General features: G+C 41.0%; 1 protein-coding gene across 4 annotated transcripts in view; it reads left to right on the plus strand.

The window, feature by feature from the left end:
• Positions 1-14,956, plus strand: part of ABL2 (ABL proto-oncogene 2, non-receptor tyrosine kinase) — a 126,720-nt gene extending 111,764 nt beyond the window's left edge. For 2 of the 4 annotated variants that reach the window (XM_057726316.1, XM_057726317.1), the window contains 8 exons: positions 777-861; positions 1,852-2,029; positions 2,639-2,823; positions 3,833-3,985; positions 4,845-4,934; positions 7,733-7,906; positions 8,444-8,677; positions 8,987-14,956. In XM_057726316.1, the coding sequence (XP_057582299.1) occupies positions 777-861; positions 1,852-2,029; positions 2,639-2,823; positions 3,833-3,985; positions 4,845-4,934; positions 7,733-7,906; positions 8,444-8,677; positions 8,987-10,167 (2,280 nt within the window). In that variant the 3' untranslated portion in view covers positions 10,168-14,956. Of the gene's footprint in view, positions 1-776; positions 862-1,851; positions 2,030-2,638; positions 2,824-3,832; positions 3,986-4,844; positions 4,935-7,732; positions 7,907-8,443 lie in introns of all 4 variants that reach the window. The other 2 variants (XM_057726313.1, XM_057726315.1) reach the window with 1 other exon arrangement.
• Positions 14,957-16,269: the final 1,313 nt, after the last annotated feature.

Consider the following 16,269-nt stretch of genomic DNA (forward strand, 5'->3'; position numbering starts at 1 on the left):
CTCTGCTGGACAGAGTCCTTCATGCATTGTTGGAGAATCATGGGCACTCTCTTTCTTGTTCTGTCCTTTATCTCCCTGCTGCTTGATCCTCCCACCTCCATGTGATTAGATCAGTTTTTTTTCTTGTTCTTCATATTCACAGAAATCTTTTTCCTGATGCCACCCTCTCTTTCTCCTTTAAGCATCCTGGTATCAAATTAGAGGTTTTGTCGCTCATTCCATTCTCTGAATATTTTCTCATATGCCTCAGTAGCTCTGGCATGTCACTCGAAAGGACTGCTCTTCACCTATGAGTAGTAGTTAGTTCTTTTAGCAAGCATTTATTAAGTGCTTGTTCTGAGTGTGAATATGCACAGCCTTGCAGACAGGCATTGCTCTTAAAGGAATTTGTCAGGAAGACAAATATGTAAACAGCTAACTGTTCTGTCTCCTCTTTCAAAGGCTTGAGATATCTAGGGAAGTAAACTGTCAGAGAGCTGAGCTATCTGTCCAAGTCCTTTGTGCTTCAGTTGTGATCGGACATGATTGCTAGATTTTCCTCATCCTACTGAATTTTACTCCAGCTTCAAATATTGAATAAATTCAGAGACATTTTTCTTTCTTAATTGAACTTGTATAGAGCATATTAAGTTGTGATAAAATTTCTTGAAGTAAGTGCTAAGATATTCAAAAGATACTCCCCTTTAAAGCTGAAGTTTTAGGATTGTGAGTTGACTCGATTAAGATGGGGGCTTGTCCCTCTCCTCATTTTCTTTCTTATCTTCCCCCCTTTCCAGGAAGATACTATGGAGGTGGAGGAATTCCTGAAAGAAGCTGCAGTGATGAAGGAGATCAAGCATCCTAATCTGGTACAGCTATTAGGTGAGGGAGCTTGCCTGAGCCATAGGTTTCCTCAGAGATGCTTGTCCCCCAACTCCTTGTTATCTCCAAATCCTCCTTTTGAATTACCATGCTAGAAGCTCCCAGTACAAATCTGTTTCAATAAATGGTTGCTATTTTAATAAGCAGTCTCTTTTTAAACATTACCCAAGAAACCGTGACCTGAACTGGTTGCAGTATATGAAACTGCCCAACTTGTGGTAATTGCTCCAGATCCACAATTCAGAATCAAACCAAAACTTGTCCCAAAATGTTTGTACAAAATAAAGCGGCATTAAGCAAAGGATTATTGAAAAGAAATAGATTGAAAATTGTGGCCACCCATCAGTTTACCTTTACAGGCAGAAAGTGCTGGGCTGCAATAGATTGGCTTCTCACCTATTTAGGTCACAGAGAAATCTTTGACTGAAACCATTGCCCTTTTAAAAGTAGGGCCACTTTCTTTGGGTGTTCACTGAGCCAAACTATCCCAAAGGAAATAATTTCTTTTGGTTTTTTACAAGGAGTCTGCCATGTATTAGTGAAATCCTTGACTAGGGAAACAGTTAAAATCTTTTTATGACGCATTATTACCGTCTGGCTCACATAGTCTTTAACACGTGCACAATTGCTGTTACTTTTAGATAAACATTGTTAGCGTGCAGTTGAGTATGGGAATCGCAGGCCTGTACAGAACTCTAGAAATATGGGTAGTCCTGACCCCTTATGGAATTGATACAAGTAACTCTGCTTTTGCTTAAACAGGCACATTTTCAGAATGCATGTGAATTTCCAGAGCATAATATCAATGGAAGTAGAGACTTCCTATCAGCCAGCTTCTTAACTTTGGTGCATTATTTTCAGAGAATGAAATGGCAAGAAAGGAAAAGATTACAACTGAACTAGACTTTAAAAATTGTCAATTATTCTTGCCGAAGTGGTTTGGAGTGTTTGAATACATACTAATAAAGCAAGCTCTGTTTGCACTGTCAGGTGTGTGTACCTTGGAGCCACCATTTTACATCGTGACTGAGTACATGCCTTACGGGAACCTGCTTGATTATCTCCGAGAGTGCAGCCGAGACGAGGTGACCGCGGTTGTACTGCTTTACATGGCCACTCAGATCTCCTCTGCCATGGAGTATTTAGAGAAGAAGAATTTCATCCACAGGTGTGTGAAACCTGATTATAGCCTGTGATTAAGCATGAAGCTGCCTTGCCTGACATGCAATTAAAAGAAAGAATGTGAGAACCTTCCCAGAAATTTTCAGATAATTCAGGAAAGTAATTTTCTTTTTCACAGGGACCATTGTAATGCCATTTCCTATAAACTTGTGTATTCTGATTGAAGTATTAATGGAGGGCCCTTACTATTCTGAGAACAGAAAGCTTTTTATTTTGCCCAAGACTATATCCAAGATCTTTTTGCTCCATCTAGTGGCTTAATTTTAAAAATAGCTTTCTGTCTTAGTAAAGAGCTTAAGACCTTGTAGAAGAGCATCTGTTACCTCTGAAACCTATCTCGTTGTACTTATAAATAGGATGTTTTCTGAAGCGTGCTTTGTTGTGGCATCGCATAACTGCCTCTTAATGAGTACTCTACAAGTGATGTATAATTAGTGGCTTTCTACCATGTCAGTGATTTTCATAAAATACTACCATATCTGTCAGCAGTTACTTATCAACTCTGCTTGTAGCACAAAGGACCGATAATAGAGTGTTCACGAACGTTTTCCAGAACCATCTGATTGGAATCACATTAGGGTTCTCTTTCCTACAGAGATCTTGCAGCTCGTAACTGCTTGGTGGGAGAAAACCATGTGGTAAAAGTGGCTGACTTTGGCTTAAGTAGACTGATGACTGGAGACACCTATACTGCTCATGCTGGAGCCAAATTTCCTATTAAATGGACAGCACCAGAGAGTCTTGCCTACAATACCTTCTCAATTAAATCTGACGTCTGGGGTAAGGTTGGAAGAGACATGTTTTTCTGTGTTGTCATTTTCTTTATAAGTAAAGGCTTAATTCTTTAGAGCTTCTTTTATATGGTCAGTATCCTTTGCCTTTATACCTGTCCTTCATCAGTCATTCAGCAAGCATTTATTAAATACTTACTATCTGCCCAGCGTGCGAGGCACTTACCATACAAAGAAGTTGTAAAGAAAAAAGTAAAGAAAAAAGTAAAAAAAGTCCCTGAGCACTCACAGTCTAGATATTATATTGTACTGAAATTTTAATGATCTTGTCTGTGAAGCTCCCTGTTTTCCGCATTAGACTTTACTGCTTGTTTCTAGAGCACTGTGGCACAGAGTAGCAACCTCTCTTCAAGGAAGGCACGATGAAGTTTCATCTAGAATTTGTCCTTGTAACTGATATTGTTTCTGCTGCCCTGAAAAGAAATATGATTTAGTAGAGACTCGGGGGACAGAACAAGTCTGGAAGTTTGGATTGTGGGCCAGTAGAAATAGTTGAGGATTCTAGGTCATGTTTTACCAGAAATCTCAAACTAAGAAATAACCTGTGATAAAATCAAGCAGATTCTTTTTTCATGTGTGAATTTTATCTGATTTTAAATGAGTCCATTTTTATATTATTCCTCTAGTATTAGCTGACTTAAAGATTGTGAAATTCATTAAAAAGATCATAAATTGCTCTAAGAATAGATTGATTATTCCCCAGACTTCTTATACAGTCATAGTTTATTCTCCCTCATTGTAGTAAAGGAAATCCAAATAAAAATTGGGAAATTTAAAGAAAACAGTCTTTAAAGTGAACTATTCCTTCAGTGAAGTGTTTCTGTGGAAGATACACTTGTTCTTAGAAGAACAAGTCATGTTGTTAGAATTATAAATGTATACTAATGTTGTAACAGTGTGAATGTTACCCAGAATTTGAAAGAGAAGTCACCTAATGGTATAAAATAAATAATAAGTCAGAGGAAGTATAAAGCTCTCTTTTTTCATCACTTTTGCAGCTTTTGGGGTGCTTTTGTGGGAAATTGCTACATATGGAATGTCACCATATCCAGGTATTGACCTGTCTCAGGTCTATGATCTACTGGAAAAAGGATATCGAATGGAACAGCCTGAAGGATGTCCCCCTAAGGTGTATGAACTTATGAGAGCATGTGAGTATTTTTGCATATTTTAATTTTGAAGATTCAAGTTAGCAATTCAGGATGATTAACAAAATTGAAAACATTTTTCCTCTCAATGTTGTGTCCAACCTCATGACATAGAGTTGGTCATTGATCAGCCAGTTGAGATATTGTAGTTCTACCATTCAGTCTTATTGGAATCCTAAGAATCATTGTCCATGGCCCAAATATTCAATTTCCCCAAACTATTTGCATGTATACTAGGATAATAAGAAACTGGACTTGGAGATTAGGTAGGGGAGGGCTTCTTTCAGCGACGTGAAATGATTGTTAAAGACTGTGGAGCATGCATGAAAGTGACTTCTGTGATGAATAAACGAAAGCATCTGATTTCTTAAAGATGAGAAAGTAGGAAGGTGAGTAGTGAATTAAACTGCTGTGTGTTTGAGTATGTCTTGTTATTTTCTCATTGAGCGTTGGCATTGCCTACTGCCCTTTGTTAAATGTGAATTCCGAGCTCCCCCTTTCTGATATACTGTTGTGTTTCTGAATGTGTACAACTGATTATTTATAATAGTGAGTTTGAAGACAGGTTTTACTACTTTTCATTTTTCCAATGGGAGAAAACTTGCCATTTTCTAAACCATCTCTGCATCCCTATAGCAGAGGGAATAGGAGCTGAGGCTACATAGAAGGACTGGTCCTAGGAAGTGAGTTCATCAAACCTCAGAGTCTGGAACTAAGAAACAGCTTCCTCACTATCATTGCGAACTTGCTGTGACTCTGCTTTAACAAACACGTGTCCTAATACATGGAACTCACCATCAGGTGTGTCCCTGAATATTTAAGTCATGCAAGAAGCTTTTATTACTATTCTTTTGTTACATAGGCTGGAAGTGGAGCCCTGCCGACAGGCCCTCTTTTGCTGAAACACATCAAGCTTTTGAAACCATGTTCCATGACTCCAGTATTTCAGAAGGTGAGAATCTGGTGATTTACTGTTGGGCATGGCTACTTCTAAGTGCTGGGGATGATAATAACATTTCAAAAATGATAGATTCTTATAAGTTTGGATTCCATTTTAGGATATTGAATTAATTCCTAGCCTTTATTACTTGCTTGCCTTTTTTTTTTTTTTTCTATTTTAAAATGTATCTTTGTATCTCTAGCTCATTTTTAATATTAAAATATTTTAATTAGAAATTCAGTCTTTTCAGGAAGAGAATAAGTTCAAGTTCAGTGGTTAAGCATTAACATGATACGGGAAAAATGAGAATGAAAAATATTTCAAATCTCAGAACCATACCTACAAGGCAGAACCAAGTCATAAAAGCAATATCCAGAAATTACATTTCTGGAAATAGATCTTAAGGAAATAATTAAGAGTATGAACAAAGATTTAGCTGTAAGGATGGTACATCAGAGTGTAGTTTATAATATTGAAAAATTAAGAACAATTTAAATATTTAGTGTGCTAATTATTATATCCATATAATTAGTTAAAATGATATTCTTAAGTATATTGACACAGAAAGGAGTTTAGAATGAGAATGTTAAGCTATGAACAGTGAGAATCTTTTTCTTATCTAAAAAACAAGTGTATGGACACACACAGGAAGTTTCCTACTTCTGTGTATAATGTCTCTTTAAAATTATCTGCAAAAATCAAACAATAAACTTACTTGTTATAAAGAGAGAGGGACTATTCCTAGAGAGCTAAAAACACAGAATTCTTAGTTATACTTGCCTATCAGACATTTTGCTGTAGTTCCAGAATTGTATACATATTTCTCAGATTTTTCTTTTCCTTCATAATTGAACAGAGAACTTACTATTTAAGTTAAAAACGTTAAAAGGGGAAATCAGGCAAGTTGATTTTTGTCTGCTTAGTGATTTATCATGTCTAGGTAGGATGAAAGGAAAAAGTACAACACCAAAGTTTAATGAAAAGTATTTTCCATCCTCGTCCTTTGATACATGGAACTTCTGCAGGTTTGGGAGGGCATAGTTCGCCCTTGGGGCCAGATCGAGCAGCTGCCCATCACAGCACTCTTCTTTCCTTTGTCGCTTTATATCCTATAGAGTCATAGTGGTAGAAGTTGTGAATATTGGTCAAAGAATCGGGTCCATTTCTTTGGTACTTCTGTGTAAATGTTTAACTTCTGTTGAATCCTTAGCTAAATATTTCTACTTCTCTTGAAAGTATTACATCCTTTTAGAAAAGCAACCCTTATCAATTTTCAAAGCTAATTTCAATTCAAAATTGCTAAGCAAAAATTTTAACATTATTTAACTCACATTTTATTAAGTATTTAATCTGTGGTAAGCACTATACTAGGTCTGAGGACATCGAGATAAGACACAGTTCTTACCTTAAAAGGATGTATATTAGTTGTAAGTGAAAGAAACTTAACTCAGACTTTTCTTAATAAGAGGGAGATTTATTGCCTCATAACCAAACCATGGAAAAGCAGGGATGACGCTAACCTCAGGATCACTTGAAGCCATGACTCAAATAGCCTCAGGCTGCCTTCCCTTTTCTCTTTTCCTCCTTCCCACACCTTCTCCCACCCAATATCTCTTTACTTTTGTTTCTGTGTTAATTTCACCTTCCAGATCCTCCAAGTGGCATAGAACACAGCTATCAGTATCCTCATGTCTGTCTTGCAGCTACTGTATAAGAAAGGAATCTCATTGGCGTGGCTTGGGTTATGTGCCAGGTACCCACGCTTATGGGAGCCCAATTTTGAAAAATAATTACCAAAAAAAGTTGTAAATTAATTACAAAAATTAACAATTTGATTGATCCATACTTCATTTTTGTTCAGGAGTGAATAGCAAAGTATGTCTGCCTTATTAGTAAAAGCCACAAAACCCATGGCTGCTTTTAATCAGCTGAGGCTTACTAATGGAGTGAACACATTTTCAGGAGCCTCATTTGCTTCATTGGCAAGAAATGGAGTGGACTGTATCTACCCTCCTTTTTCGCAAGGCACAACCTGAAAATAAAAATATCTGCAGACATTTGTTTGCTTTGTTCAACCTCTGAACAAGCACTTAGTAAACAAGGATATTCAAATGGCCAATGAGCATATGAAATCACCCATCATCAGAGAAGTACAAAATAAAACAATGAGATGGCCACTACACACCTATCCCAGAATGGCTAAAATTGAAACTCAAAACAAAAAAAAGCTAACATCAAACTTTGGTAAGCATGCACAGTAACCAGAACTTTCCTACAAGTTAGTGGGGATGTAGATTGGTACAGCCGGTTTGGGAAGGTAGTTTGGCAAGACCCAACAAAGCTGAATTTATGTGTTCCCTGTGACTCACCAGTCCTGCTCCCATACCCAGCAGACGTGCATAGCATTGTGAAACCAAAGACACATAGTAGCCAAAGACCCAAACGAACTTTTTGGCCAACCCAATAGGATGTTCCTAGCAGTGTATTCATAATAGCCAAAAACTGGAAACAGCTTAAATATTCATCAAGAAGAGAATGAATGAATTTTGGTGTTTTCACACTTTTGAACAAATACATAGCAACAAGAAAAACTCCTGCCACGTGCAGTAACATGGGTGAATCTATAGATAGAATACTGAGCAAAAGAAGCCAGACACGAAGAGTATATACTCTGACTCCACTTACGTATTTTAGTACTCCGTTCTTCAGTTCTTCTCAGTGGTATGCCTTTTCTGAAAGGAAAAACTCCCTATTTTTTTTTTTTGGTCATGAAATTGTTCTTTTTATCGTTCGCCTTGTCTTCCTCACAGAGGTAGCTGAAGAGCTTGGGAGAGCTGCCTCCTCCTCATCTGTTGTTCCGTTTCTGCCCCGATTACCTATACTTCCTTCCAAGACCCGGACGCTGAAGAAGCAAGGGGAGAACAAGGAGAATATCGAAGGGGCACAAGATGCCGCAGAAAATTCTGCTTCCAGTTCAGCACCAGGTATGTGTTTCTAGGCAGGTAGAGTCGAGCTGCCTTGGTTAAAGAGCCATGGGGTGTGGTGTTTTATTTCTGCTTTCCTGCCCATCTTCCCTGAGGAAAGTGTGGCTGGCATCTGTTTTATTTACCACTCTAGTCCTTGGTTCTGCGTTGCCAGTGTTAGTAGTCCTGGTCTGTTCGTCCAGCATACAGCTCTGCCTCTAACTCCATTTCCTAAACTCCTGATTCCCAAATAGACTCTCTTTATAGTTCTGGCAAAAATTTCTTCTTTGAGTCTGATAGATGAGGCCAGGTTGTGCTGTAGTTTCTAGAGAAAACATGAATGCCAAAGTAAAAACCAGCAGGTTATTTCTTTCCATCTATATCCCATATCGCATCTGGAACAGTAGTGTGAAATGATAATGTGTTTGTTAGTTTCCTCTGAGTCCTGCTAACACCTGACATTTAATAGATGCCAATAGCACTCTTACAGTTCAGCCTTAGTAACTCAAATGAGTCACTTCTTATTTTTCACATTACTGATTGGCTGTTTTTTCTCAGGGTTCATTAGAAGTGCGCAGGCCCCCAGTGGGTCCCCAGCACTGCCTCGAAAGCAAAGAGACAAGTCACCCAGCAGCCTCTTGGAAGATGCCAAAGAGACATGCTTCACCAGAGATAGGAAGGGAGGATTCTTCAGCTCCTTCATGAAGAAGAGAAATGCTCCCACACCCCCCAAACGCAGCAGCTCCTTCCGAGAAATGGAGAATCAACCCCACAAGAAATATGAACTCACGGGTAACTTCTCATCTGTTGCTTCTCTACAGCATGCTGATGGGTTCTCTTTCACTCCTGCCCAGCAAGAGGCGAATCTGGTGCCACCCAAGTGCTATGGGGGTAGCTTTGCACAGAGGAACCTCTGTCATGACGACGGTAGTGGGGGTGGGGGCAGTGGCACTGCTGGGGGTGGGTGGTCTGGCATCACAGGCTTCTTTACACCACGCTTAATCAAAAAGACACTGGGCTTACGAGCAGGTAAACCCACAGCCAGTGATGACACTTCCAAGCCTTTTCCAAGGTCAAACTCTACATCTTCCATGTCCTCAGGGCTTCCAGAGCAGGATAGGATGGCAATGACCCTTCCCAGGAACTGCCAGAGGTCCAAACTCCAGCTGGAAAGGACAGTGTCCACCTCTTCTCAGCCAGAAGAGAATGTGGATAGGGCCAATGACACACTTTCAAAAAAATCAGAGGAAGGTGCTGCTCCGACCAGGGAGAGACCAAAAGCCAAACTTTTGCCCAGAGGAGCCACCGCTCTTCCTCTCAGAACCTCTTCTGGGGATCCAGCCATTACAGAGAAGGATTCTCCAGGGGTGGGAGTGGCTGGAGTGGCAGCTGCCCCCAAGAGCAAAGAGAGGAATGGTGGGGCACGACTTGGCATGGCTGGGGTCCCAGAGGATGGCGAGCAGACAGGCTGGTCTTCTCCAGCCAAGGCTGCGGCCGTCCTCCCAACCACTCACAACCACAAAGTGCCAGTCCTGATCTCACCCACTCTGAAGCACACGCCAGCTGATGTGCAACTCATTGGCACAGACTCTCAGGGGAATAAATTCAAGCTCTTATCTGAGCATCAGGTCACTTCCTCTGGAGACAAGGACCGACCCCGCCGGGTAAAACCAAAGTGTGCCCCACCCCCACCGCCAGTGATGAGACTACTGCAGCATCCGTCCATGTGCTCAGACTCCGCAGAAGAGCCGCCTGCCCCGACTGCAGGACAGGCCACGTCAGAAACACAGGAGGGAGGGAAAAAGGCGGCTCCAGGGGCAGTGCCTGTCAGTGCAAAAGCTGGGAGGCCTGTAATGCCTCCACCTCAAGTGCCTCTGCCCACATCTTCCATCTCGCCAGCCAAAATGGCCAATGGCACAGCGGGTACTAAAGTGGCTCTGAGAAAAACCAAACAGGCGGCTGAGAAAATCTCAGCCGACAGAATCAGCAAGGAGGCCCTGCTGGAATGTGCTGACCTACTGTCCAGTGCAATCACGGAACCTGTGCCCAACAGCCAGCTGGTGGACACTGGACACCAGCTGCTCGACTACTGCTCAGGCTATGTGGACTGCATCCCCCAAACTCGCAACAAATTTGCCTTCCGTGAGGCTGTAAGCAAACTGGAACTCAGCCTGCAGGAGCTGCAGGTGTCTTCTGCAGCTGCTGGTGTGCCTGGGGCAAACCCTGTCCTTAACAACTTACTGTCATGTGTACAGGAAATCAGTGATGTGGTGCAGAGGTAGCCACTGTTAGCCGGGTGGGAAGATGCACACGTTTCTGAGGGGAGAGGGAATGGGACTTGTTTTCCTGTGTTCTCATTTCAAAAAATGGAAGACTGATACTTGAGTGTGTTTCTGTGAAGTACCTCAGATCTCTGAGTTTTCGCGTTTACAGGTTCATCTCAAAAATAACAAGAAGCAAAACCCATAGCAGAGGGAAAATAGATGGGGGCAGGACAGTTGTGGACCAGACTGGAAGCTGCACTGGAACATCAGGGAACATGTATATGTCGTGCCATGAAGAACCAAATCCAGCCTGTTCTCACCTGGAGTGATGTGAGCTGGTTAGACAGGGCCACTCCAGCAAGGCCGCAGGGACTGTGCCCAGACAGTGCGTTGGCTGTGGCACTCATTCTGCACCACATGGAAGGGAACTGACTTGGCGCTTCAGTAAGCCCTAACAGTGATTATGCTCCATCTTATCTAACTTATTGGGTGGGACAGAAGAAAGCTGGGAATGTGCCAAGAGAAATTTTGTTCAAGGCTGTTGGAAGCTGCTGTTAGCCTTGCTTCCACAAGGTCACTGCTGCAGTAGTAAGAACTGCAAATCAGATGTCTAGATGCAAATCTGGGAAATGTGGCCCTATCTGTATGCTCCTGTCCTGTTTTCCATTGGTGTATTAATTGGTACAGGAGGTAAAGAATGCTAGGAAGTATATTAAGGGAGATTGAAACCTCCTAAAATCTTACATTGCTTAGCAGAAGCCACTTCTCCCAGTGTAGTATATTATTTCCTAATGGATCAGGATTGGATTTCTGCTTGTTGGTGCCTATTTGTAAACCATAAGCATAGGGGTCTTTTTGGTGGTTCTTTTCTGCCGCTTCCTGGCAGCTTTCAGGGCATTAACCAACATTGAACATTATTGAAAATAATAGTCATGTACAGGTCTCACAGATGAATCCTTTTCTGATACAGTGTTCCTGCATACTGACGTACTGGCCAAGGACTTGAGCAGCTATGTTTCTTTATCAACTAAAATGCCAGGGAAAGAGTGTCTTCTTGAAACCCAGTGGTCTGCCCAGAGGCCTGTGACTGAGAGGAGAGGCTGGCTTGGTCCTAATGCCTCTTTCTCTGTACCTTTCCCCTTCTCTATCACCTTAGACCCAATCTAGGTAGAGAGTAGGGAGAAGCATTCTCTCACTCTGTGGATTTCAGAGGAATCACCCTAAATTATTCTCACATGCTTTTATCCTCTCACATACTCCCTCTGCCAGTTGTGTTTGTTTGTAAAGCTCATATTGGGAATATTCTTTGATATTTATTTTATCATTTCACCTCTATTTTAAGAATGCATGGTTGAAGGAGCAGGTCATTTTGGGGGGACACCAATTAGATCCCAGAAGCCTACTGATTCCTTTTCTTTCCCTATTCAGTTATTATTATGGAAGTTAATTAGGATCACTTCTTAATTTGGAACCAAATCAGTTAGATATTAATACTCTCGATATCAGGTCTAATTCCAGTGACTACTTCATTCTCTTTTTAAAACTTTATGTCCCCTCCATTCCTGCCTCCAAGGAGAACACAATATTAAAAAATACATTATTTTTTCCTCCCAAAGGAATAGTAACTTAGGAAGATAGAAAATGGACACTGATGAACAGTGAGTTTTCTTCCTAGCTCTGTCATCGATCCACAGTCAGGCCATAGTCCTATCTCTTAATCTGTTAAATGGAGGTAATAATACTTGTTCTCAAGGGTGTTTTGCAAATAAGTGTATAGTTATCCCTTTGAGAGCCTCTCTGGAAAGCTCTTTAGTGCAGTATTGTTATATATGAATACAAGTTTAGCATTCTCTTCTGTGCTCAGTAGCAGATAATGAAAACTGCCGAGATTACACTAATTGGGCTAGAATACTAAGGGGGAAAAAGTGTTTTGGACAGAGTTTGGCATCTTTGGCCAAGGAGGAAACTTAGTTTTCATTAGAAAGAAAGGAATTGATTCTTACCATGGGTGTTCCAGAGGAGTCCCAGGCCAAGAGAAGGATAAGAAGGGAGGAAACAGTACTGATTACTCCTTTGAGGGGTTGGGTGATCCCTGTCTGTCTGTTACCTACAGATGGAGCACAGACAACTAGTGATCTGGCTAATCTCCTTGTAATGGTTGTGGAAGAGTTCTCTTTAACTTGGATTTAAAAACCAGCAGTCCTCCTCCCACCTTCTTTGCCACTCTCCTTCATCATATATTTCCATAAACTTGAAATCGTTTTAGCAGTTAGCCTTTTAAGGGTGGGACAGGGAAAGCTAAAACCTTGGAATATTATTATGCTGCTTTTTAAGTTTATCCCTGTCAATGTGGATGCAAGTTGAGGGATTATAATTGTTTTTCAGGGTTTTTTTTTTTTTTTTTTTAAAGCAAGGGCTCTTTCCCTGAGAGCTCTGAAAATAAGCCTTGGAGGAACACTACTGAGTGTATTTAAGCTCCCTGGTTTTCTTACCGGAGAACAGTCTTTGAGGGTGGGGGCTGGGTCTTACTCAGGGGCAGCACCTGGCTCTGTCTTGCCCGCAGTAGGTGCTCAGCACGTTCAGGAATTGAATGGATTTTTCCTCAGCACTGTCAAGAGGAGCATTGACTGTTGTAGCACACCCCATCTGCGTGATGCTTTAGCTGTATAACTTCAGGAGTTGAGGGCTCAGGGTTCAGGTTAAAGAGGCACTGTCAACTTCCCACAGAAGTATAACTTAGGTTTTTTCCTTTTTCTACTTGAAAAGGACCAGATTTTAAACATAACCATAGGTAAATTTAAATGTTTGAATTCAAAACAGAAAACTACTTTTAGAAACTAAAAATGTAGTTTAATTCTATCCAGCTTAAAAACAAAGCAGATAGCAGGAGTAAAAGCCCTTCTACAAGGTGTTGAAAACTTTCTAAAGTGGTTATATGTATGTGTACCTTTGGGGTTACCACAGCTTGAATATTTTCATGTACAGATAATATGATTTCAGTTTAGATTTACTACCTTAAAATGCAGTGTTGTGTAGAATACACCTTGATTGTGCTTTATGTGAAGTATTTTCTTAAAAGGCTTTGTGTAAAATTAAAATGTGTATATTTTCCTACAGATCTCCATTGTGATTTTCAGAGATATAGCCTTAAAAAAAAAAATTGGCCCTGAGAAATTTATTCAGTGTTTTTCCACATGACCTCTGTACATAGAGGTTATTAGAGTGGAGACCCTTTTTTAGCTGAATTACGGGGTTTACGTTAGAATTTCTTTACAATTCAGTTGAAAGTTAGCTAGTAAAATAGTGCCCAGTTAATAAAATGCTGACTTTGCTAAGGCATCACCCATATTTATTTAACAAAATCATGGAGCTTTTGAGCTTAAAGGATACAGTTTAGATAGTGATTAAGAGCTCAAACTCTAAAGCCAGTCTAGAAGGCAAGTCACTTAACCTTCCTGGGCCTCAGTTTCCTCGTTGGAAAACAGGGACAATAATAGTAACTACCTCAGGGTTGTTGTGAGGATTAAATGAGGTAATGTGTGTAAGACGCTTAGCTTGCGTGCCCAGCATGTAATGAGTACTCCACGAATGTTAACTACTACTACTGTTATTATTAACGCTTAATCCAGTGAGTCTTAGCCAAGGATGTGCAACAGAATTTCCTGGGGTTTAAAAACAACAGCAACAAAAAGCCATGATGCGTTGGCCTCGCCCCAGATCAGAAATCCCTGTGGGGTTGGGTCTCAGCCAGTGTGTGTTCCAAGAATCTCTGCAGGTGTTTCAGACACCCGGCACTGTGTGAACACTAGCAGTACCCCAACTCTTTTCTTTACAGCTTACGAAATTGGAAGTAGAGGATGGTTAAGTTACTTGCCCATTATCTCAGGGCTGTTAATTAGTGGCAGAGCCAAGGCTAGGGTTCGGGTCTTATTCACTTTCTCGTTGTGGAGTCTTTCCACCATTCCTGTTGCCTTGTGAGACACTGCAGAAAAAAAAATGTGGCTCAGATGGACAATCAGTCTGCATGGTGCTGCACTTTCTAAAGCACATGTTCCTGGCACCCTCTGACCTTAAGGGACTTGCATGTTGAGTGATGGCAACACTAGCACAGCAGGCATTCAGTAGGACGCAGTAATTTAAAGAATTATATGGGGTCATTCTTTTGGACAGACCTTAGCGACGCAGCAGTCTGCACTTTGTGATAAAGAAATAACAAGTTTTAAAAAACATAGTCCTACATTCCTTTTTCTTAAAAAAAAAAAACCCACAAAACTTTATTGTTCCATATCACTTTAATAACTATAAGGTGATGTATATGAAAGCACTTTGAGAACATTATCAAGTGTAATGTAACTATAAAGCTGTATTATTAATGTCTATTGAGAAGTTAAGACAGTTAATTAGATGTTGATTGACTTAGAAGCTTTTGCCTGTGGGGGACCTGAAAATGGTGATATATAAACAGTCAGCTCTGAAATTTATCACATTTATAAATGTGAAACTGCTAAGTGAGTATGTGCAGGTGTCGTAAGTGTTTCGCTCAAACTGTAGCTCAGTGCTGAATAACTTCAGAAAATTAGGGACCAACTTTCTGGTTTAATTATGATCTTTAAAAAATAGTGACACGTACTCCAGGACAAAGAAGCTCTTCCAGGGACCTTGACTCGAGAAAAGTGAGGCCCTTTCATCCTTGAACATTCATCCACCACGCGCTCAGCCATTTAGTGCCCTAAATGTGGTGGGAGCAGACTCGCTACCTGTTCATGTTGACAGTGTCTTTTTTAACCTACGTCCTGTATAGTTTTTGTTTTCCTTTTTTTGGGGTGGCGGGTGGTGTGGGCACAGATGGGATGGCTGTAGAACCAGTGCACTTTGGGAATTACTTTTCTAGGATTTCCTACCAGTTATAGATGAGCTTGACATTCATCGTCCATGGGTTTTTCTGTTGTTGGTTTTTTTTTTTCCCCTAAGAGGAGCAGCTGAACATAACTCACCTATTAAGTTATACAAATACTCAAGAGTAAATTGCATTGGTGGCCACTTCTGAGTTGTAGCTGTACTGCATTCGGACCTCGCCTGCTCCCTTCCATTTTTGCTACTGATGTCATCATTACTATCAGACTCCCTGCAGGAGTTCACATTGAGCTGACAGGGTTGTCTACATTTTTACTCTTGATGATTTTGGGGTTTCATCATCTTGCTTGCATTAACTTGTTCTACCTGGATGTGGGGGCCATCTCTGTGCTCCAAGCATCTGTTATGACCAGTCGTCTTTAGGTAAGTGTCTCTGGACATAAGTTTCTTCTTATGTATTAATAGACTCCAGCTGTCTGTATCTCTGTCTTAGCTTCTGTCAAGCCAGTAGCTCAGTTTTTTTGTAAATGCTTGCTTCAGCCTGGGATATGTGGGAGCAGGAGAGAAACAGGGAAAGGCAGCCTTTAGGCTGCCTGTACCTTCCACGGGACAACACAGGGAACTTGCTGTCAGCCTCACTGGTCAGAGAGGAGAGGCATTAGGCTGGTTCTGAAATTTTCCCACTCTTAACAGTCAGAATATTTATATTCTTTGGATAGAGTTCCAGTTTTCCAGCTATCAGACTTTTAAAAATATAATACAAGGCTAGCTTTTTTTTATCAAGCCAGCAGTGCCTGGAGTAACAGTTACCTGCTTTGTTGCAGCTCTGTTACAGCCAGAGCTTCACTACCATCCTTTGCCCTCCTGTATGACTTGGGTGGGCACGGGTGGATTTCAGGGCAGTGGAATGGGCTGCACCCTGCTCCAGAGCATCTACCCAAGTGACTGTCTTAGCTCCAGCCTGTCTTTTGTGACGTTTACTGCAGTGTCCCAAAAGATGAGTTTCTGCTGTGGGGCTGCTGCTTTTCATGCCACCCACCTGAGGTGTATGTTCTGTAGTATCTTGAGATAACAAGCGTGCAAGATGATATTTCCTTCACTTCTGACTCAATACTAGATCCAAAGGACAGAAAATTAGAGAAGACTCCACCATGTGATAATCAGGGTAAGAAGATTCAATGTTTCTCTCCAGGTGAGGAGGCCTGGGCAGGTCATCTTGATTCTGGGCTGACTTGGAATGGTAGAGATCATTCCTGGAGGATTGTG

Source organism: Hippopotamus amphibius, chromosome 3, assembly GCF_030028045.1.
Source record: "Hippopotamus amphibius kiboko isolate mHipAmp2 chromosome 3, mHipAmp2.hap2, whole genome shotgun sequence".
NCBI lineage: Eukaryota > Metazoa > Chordata > Mammalia > Artiodactyla > Hippopotamidae > Hippopotamus > Hippopotamus amphibius.